The sequence below is a fragment of the Eschrichtius robustus genome, chromosome 15 (assembly GCF_028021215.1).
Source record: "Eschrichtius robustus isolate mEscRob2 chromosome 15, mEscRob2.pri, whole genome shotgun sequence".
Classification (NCBI taxonomy): Eukaryota; Metazoa; Chordata; class Mammalia; order Artiodactyla; family Eschrichtiidae; genus Eschrichtius; species Eschrichtius robustus.
In genome coordinates this window covers 46,981,977-46,988,525 of record NC_090838.1, presented here as the reverse complement: position 1 = coordinate 46,988,525, position 6,549 = coordinate 46,981,977, and the positions used below count along the sequence as shown (strand labels likewise).

At 45.7% G+C, this 6,549-nt stretch overlaps 2 protein-coding genes across 4 annotated transcripts in view; one reads left to right on the top strand and one right to left on the bottom strand.

Moving 5' to 3' along the window:
• Window positions 1-108: 108 nt before the first annotated feature.
• Window positions 109-2,683, bottom strand: RPS27A (ribosomal protein S27a). The gene is made up of 6 exons (XM_068564255.1): window positions 2,665-2,683; window positions 2,503-2,567; window positions 1,968-2,022; window positions 1,479-1,564; window positions 678-809; window positions 109-294 (listed from the first exon to the last, which is right to left on the bottom strand). The coding sequence occupies exons 2-6, from the start codon at window positions 2,548-2,550 to the stop codon at window positions 145-147; spliced, it is 471 nt and encodes a 156-aa protein (XP_068420356.1). The 5' UTR covers window positions 2,551-2,567; window positions 2,665-2,683; the 3' UTR covers window positions 109-144.
• Window positions 2,684-3,045: 362 nt separating this feature from the next.
• Window positions 3,046-6,549, top strand: part of CLHC1 (clathrin heavy chain linker domain containing 1) — a 36,136-nt gene continuing 32,632 nt past the window's right edge. Inside the window, exon 1 of one of the 3 annotated variants that reach the window (XM_068564935.1) lies at window positions 3,046-3,138. The gene's annotated coding sequence lies outside the window, so the exon portion shown is untranslated. The remainder of the gene's footprint in view (window positions 3,139-6,549) is intronic. The other 2 variants (XM_068564937.1, XM_068564936.1) reach the window with 2 other exon arrangements.

The following is a 6,549-nucleotide window of genomic DNA, read 5'->3' as shown; positions in this document are numbered from 1 at the left end:
AACATAATTCTGCCAAGTACAGGTTACCTAAGAAAATAGTGCCATTAATTTGATGCTTAAAACCCACTTTTAAAATCACTGGAATAAAACTCAACATTTAAACGTTAGTTCATTAGTTCATGTCTTTTATTAACCAATATACAATCACTTGTCTTCCGGTTTGTTGAAACAATAGGTCAGACAACATTTGCCACAATAATGTCTGTCAAAGTGGCTGGCCATAAAAACTCCAGCACCACATTCATCGGAAGGGCACTCCCGACGAAGGCGACTGATTTTGCCATTCTCATCCACCTAAAAAGCATAAACTTGCTGTTAAGATAATCTTACGACATACTGTGAAGTCTAGCTTAAATGACTCAAAATATTTAACCTTTTAATCACACAACAGTGATATTTCTTAGTACTTACAAACCGAAGCACCCCAAATTCTCACCAATAATTACTACAACAAAAAAGTTCAGTTTTTAAAGCCCAGCCTTGCAAGAGGTGGACAGAGTTAAGACCTGAACCCAGATCTGACTTCAAAATCAGAAATTTAGTTTGGAATAAAGTAGCTAGAGGTAAACCCCATTATACAGAGCTTATTCAAATACCAAACAGGAAAAAACCCCAAACTTTTATATTAAAGAGTTTGAAACCAGAGATAAATTATTATTTTTAATAATTTGGCTCACCTTATAGTATTTCAGGACAGCCAGCTTAACCTTCTTTCTCTTATGCTTGTTCTTCTTGGGAGTGGTGTAAGACTTCTTCTTCCTTTTCTTAGCACCACCACGAAGTCTCAACACAAGATGAAGAGTGGACTCCTGTCATTGAACAGAGAACAGAACAGCCTTTAAAAATGGTTACATTAATGCTAGTGCTCCGTGGAGAATGGACAACCAGCATCATGCACATTCTAACTGGATGACAGGAAGTACACCCACAGATGGGGGAGTCTTAGAAAAAAAGAGGTATCTGATTGCCATATACACTCTTAGTTCATAGATTAAAGAACACATTAAATTACACCATGAGATGCAATACGCAAAATCCAAAATGTAGAAGACTATAGCAGCACTTCTCAAATGTTGGTGTAGAAATCACCTGGGAATCTACTGCTAATCTAATGCTATTCTCCCCACTTTTTGAGTATTAGTCAAAATTTCCAAATTAAGATACAAATATTCATACTTAAGGGACTTCCCTGGTGGCGCAGTGGTTAAGAATCCGCCTGCCAATGCAGGGGACACGGGTTCAAGCCCTGGTCCAGGACGCCGCGGAGCAACTAAGCCCATGGCCAAAACTACTGAGCCTGTGCTCTAGAGCCCGTGCTCCGCAACAAGAGAAGCCACCGCAATGACAAGCCCGTGCACCGCAATGAAGAGTAGCCCCCACTCACCACAACTAGAGAAAGCCCGCGTGCCGCAACAAAGACCAAACACAGGCAAAAATAAAAAAATAAATTACAAAGGGCTGCTTTCCTCCAAACAGACCTTTTGAATGTTGTAGTCAGACAAAGTACGTCCATCTTCCAGTTGCTTGCCAGCAAAGATCAGTCTTTGCTGGTCAGGAGGAATTCCTAATGGGAAACAAGTTGAACAAACAAATTAACTGACTGCAAAACAAGCATATCTGCTCAAGATTTATAATCCTGAATCAAATAAATGGTACTAACATCCATCAGTGAGTTCTTACTACAGGGAAAGTATAATTGTAAATGTTTAAACAGTTTATCTCATTTAATCCTAATACACGTTAACCACTTTACAGATAAGTATACATGTGTAAATTAACTAGCATGTCCAAAATCACACACGTGAAAGGTACTACAGCTTGGCTCCACGCTGATAAACGTCTGTCTACTGTGTTATTCCAAAAGGATTTTTGTCAATCTAACCTCTTCCCACCCCACAAAAAGCAGGTCTAGCGCCTGACAGAGCCTCTGCAGGTTAGTTTTTCTGAATCAGAGAATATTAACTTGCCTTCCTTGTCCTGGATCTTGGCCTTTACGTTTTCTATTGTATCCGAGGGTTCGACCTAGGAGTTTTGAAGTGCAAACGTATAGGTAACACAATCAGGAACTAGAGTAATCGCTCCATTCAGTTGGAAGGTCATCTGGGAGCCGAGCCGGTGGGGGCTGAAGCCTACCTAGTAGAGCCGTTGGCTCACGCAGCTGGAGACAGGCTCCCCGGCGCGCACGCTCCCTCCCCCAGCCCCGGGCGGCGGCGGCCGGGCCACATGTGCTCGCGCCCACCTGCGGGGAGCGCCACCCTCCCACCTCGCGACCCCGGCAGCGGCTACCTGGCGGGAACCACCAGAGGCGACAGACTCGGACTTTACGCATCGGAAACCTGCCCTATTCCCCAACTCAGCAAAACAACCCTCCCTTTACGGCCAAGTTTTAGAACCCAGGCTCGGAAACGTATTGTAAGGCGGAAAGCAGAGCGCCTGCCGAAACCCGCCTCAGACCCCCCCCACTCCTTCAGGCCGCGGCTTCTCCCACCGCCTGGCCCGTACCTCGAGAGTGATGGTCTTCCCCGTCAGGGTCTTCACGAAAATCTGCATATTGGCGGCGGTGCCACCTGAGGGTGAGGAAAAGGAGGAAACGGGTGAGGTTAGGGACAGAGGAGGCGCGATGGTAGGCCGCGGGCCGGAGAACTGCCCAGAGCACATACTCACCGCAGATGGCGGATCCGAAAAGAAGGGCGCCGCGCCGGCCCACGGGCTTTCCTGGGGCCCCCGCGGAGGCCCCGCCTCCTAGGCGGCCACGCCAAATGCCTGAGCGCTGTCGCAGCGGCTGTCCAGCCACGTGCCAGACCAGCTCGTGACCTCATTTGTCCTGCCGGTAGCCTGGCTTATTTCTCACTTTAGCTTTCAGAATGCTCTTGAAATAGCAGATTTAAGCAACTTAAAAATGTCTTTAAAAGAATTTTCCACCGTAGTTGACGTGGCTAAGAGGGTCTTTAAAAAGGGGTGGGGTTGAGGGGGCCTCATGAGGAAAACGGAGGAAATGGAAGTGTCTTCTGGGAATGGTAGTTTTCCGCTGCTTTCTTTTCTCTAGGACTACTCGTCCCAAGATGCAGTTCCACAGCCCCGGGCTCCCTAGTTACTGTCGCCTAGCCCTGGCATCGGGGTTTGGAGGAAGGGGTTAAGGTGAGGAGAGAGCAAGGGTGAAGCGCAGTAATAGTTTCGGGGAAGGTGGAAACGGGTCGGAAGTGACTCGGAGGGAAGGTTAAGAGGCTGGGGAAGAGTGGGGGCCTGAAAGTGTCATCACCCACTTACTGAGGCGGTGAGGGGCGGATGATCCCCTGGGCCTTCAAGGGAAGGGCACACCTGTGGCCAACTCCAGGCAAACTGAAAAATAGGTGGTATCCTCAAAACCTCTTGTCCGTCCTTGTCTCGCCCTGTAGCCCCTCCCCGCCTTCAACCCCGGAGGTTCTCCTAGTTTAAGCAAGGTTCTGTCTTATATGTCACTATGCAGTGTGAAACGGTTAAATATGTTGAAAATCTCAGGAGTTTTCAAATTTTCAAATGAGGCCACATGGGAAGGAAACCCGCGGAAAGGTTTATTTATTGTAGAATTTCCAAGTTTGGAGTTGGGAGTTGTGGTGAAAGTCCTAAGAGGAAGTTTTTGGAGTATGTGTGGGGGGCTGTCCTGGCAAGGCGGGCGAGTTAACTGCCTTCCCCTGGCCTTTCGCCGCGGCGCAACCGCAGAATCCTGTGCGTGCACCTTCCTAATGTCTTCTCTCTTTATCTCTCTGTGCCCTCCTCTCTGCATCTCCATCCCCAAATTCAGGCTCCTTAATTTTCTCTGTCCCCAGTCTTTTTCTAACCCACCTTCACTTTTGCCTCCAACATATTATAAAAAGTAAAAATGGTTATGTCATTAATGCTACTTCACCTTCAAGATAAAATCCAAATTCCTTAGTGTGATAGTCAGCCTCTGCCTTCCTTACAGCCTAGTCTGTCAAACCCATTACTCACTTATCGTTGAGCTAATTGAAGTTCCTGACAAGCTCTTTCATGCTTTGGCACTTCTGAAGAATCCGTTTCTTCTCTGCGGAACGCTCTCATACCATATTCTGCCGGCTAATCTCCACCTTTACAAAAAAACTCCTCGAAAGAGTTGTCTATACTCATTGTCTCTAATTCTTTTCCTTCCATTGACTGAACCCACTCCTGTCAGGCTTTTGTCTCCACCATTCCAGTGGAATAGCTCTTGTAGTTACTAATCACCTCCGTGCTGCTAAATTCAATGGCCATTTAATCTTATTTGACCTATCAGCGGCATTTGACACAGTTGATCATTTCTTTTCTCTTTGAAACACTTTCTTCACCTGACTTCCATCTCTCTTCTTCCATCTCCCTGGATGCTCTTTTCCAGGCTGTTTTGTTGCTTCCTCCTTATCTACCAGACCTCTAAACTTTGGAGTGCCCCCAATGCCCAGTCCTTGGACCTCTGCTCTGTTTACATTTCCCAGATCATTTTCCATTCTGTCTCATAACTTTTAAATGTCACTTATATGCATATAACTTATAAACTTATTTCTCACTCAGACTCACCTGAACTTCAACATGTCTAATAGGGAGGCCCAAACTCCTGATCTTATGAAATTGATATTCCCATCTCATAAATGGCAATTCCATCTTTTCAGTTGCTGAGGCCAAAAACTTTATGGTCATCCTTGACTGTTCTCTCATACCCACATCGAATCCCTCAGCAAATCTTGGTTTTACTTTTAATGTATATGCAGAACACTTCTCACCATCTCTGCTACCACTCTGATTCAAGCCACCGTTATCTTTTGTCTGGACTATTGTAGTAGCTTCCCAGTAGTTCTTGTGGCTTTGGCTCTTGTCTTCACAGAGCAGCAAGAGCAATTCTTTGAAAATGGAAGTCAGCTGTCATTCTTCTGCCCACAGCTCTCCAATGGCTTTCATCTTGCTCTGAGTTAAGCCTACGTTCCTATAAGCAAGGCTGTCACTCCCACACTGGAATGACTGGAGGCCACAATTCAGCTCATTGCTCCTCTTGCCGAGTCTGCGCAGAGAAAGGAGCATCTTTTTCTAACCTGCACAAAGGTGCCCCATGGGCTGGTAGTGCTGCTACCTTCAAGACCCTATGTTCTACATGATCTGGCAGCTACCTCTCTGACCTCATCTTTCTTCTCTCCTTTTCTCATTCTTTTCTAGTCTTCCTGGCCTTCTTGCTGGCAGATATGCTATCCTGCCTGGAGACCTTTGGACTTGCATCTCTCTCTGCCTCAACCACTCTCCTCCCAGGAATCTACATTACCTGCTTTTTTCAGGTTTCTGAAATGTCACCTTATCAGTGAGGGCTATTCTCTTTCCTGAGTTAATGCCTTATGTAAAATGGCACCCTCCCACCTTTCTTACTCTCTATACCCCTTTCCTTGTTTTATTTTTCCCCATACAACTTACCCCCATCTGTTATACTGTTTTTTACTTGTGTGTCTTCTGTCTCATTACTTGAATGTAACCTCTGGCAAGTTTGGGGCTTTGTTTTGTTTAGTACTATATCTCTAGTGCCTAGAATAGCGGCAGACACACAGTAGGTGCCCCCCCCCAATATTTATTGAATAAATAAATGCAGCACAGATTAAGCATTGTCCTGGATGTTGTTTCATGAGATGTTTTCCCTAATATTTCCCTGCCCTCTCCCACAGACTAGTGAGGTGCCTCTCTGGGCTTTTGTAGCCCGTTGTGCCCACTGGTCACACTGCCTTCTCTGCTCTGTGGCAGAGGTTCATTTAACTAGAATCCATACTTGTCTAGGAACCCTTGTGACTTGTTTCCTCTGTATCCCTAAGTGTCTAATTTGAATGAGTGCGTGCAAGGTAATCTGAGTTGGTCTGTGTAACTCAGTGGCATTTTGTAGATGCTGAGGAACAATCACTTTAGCTGTGTTCTGATTTGAGGGCACAAGTCATGTCTTCTGAGCAGACCAGATTATTGCTCCATGATTACTGATTAATAATCAAGTTTCTTTTTTGGGGGGGTGGGGTGGGTGGTGCATGTGCTCTGCTAGAAACTGTATTATGCACTGGAATGCATATGGGTGGGGAAGGAAGATGGGGAATGAGAACATTTTGGTTCCTGATCTTATCAAATTTAGAGCCTACTGAGAGAGATAGAGAATATAACCAGAATTCTGAGTGATAACATCATGATAGAGGAAGTGCACAGTATGTGGGAGAACATAGCAGTGGCACTTGATCAAATTTAAGGGAATCCAGGGCAGCTTTCCTGGAGCTGTATAGGCTGAGATCTGAAAAATAAATCAAAGCCAAGTAAATGAGAGTGGAAGTACTGTGTGCATCTTATGGAGGAGGAGAGTGGTGAGGATGCGGGAAGGGAATGCAGGGATGGGGAGAGAATTATGCAAGACCCTCAGGTAAGAGAGCAAGTTTATAGGAGTGGATGGGGGTTATGAGGAGGACAGGGGCATGAGAAGACTAGATTTGGTCAGAGAAAAAGTCCCTGGTTCCTATAGGGCATTCATAGACTAAGGAAAGGAACTTGGATTTTATCCTAAGGGTAATA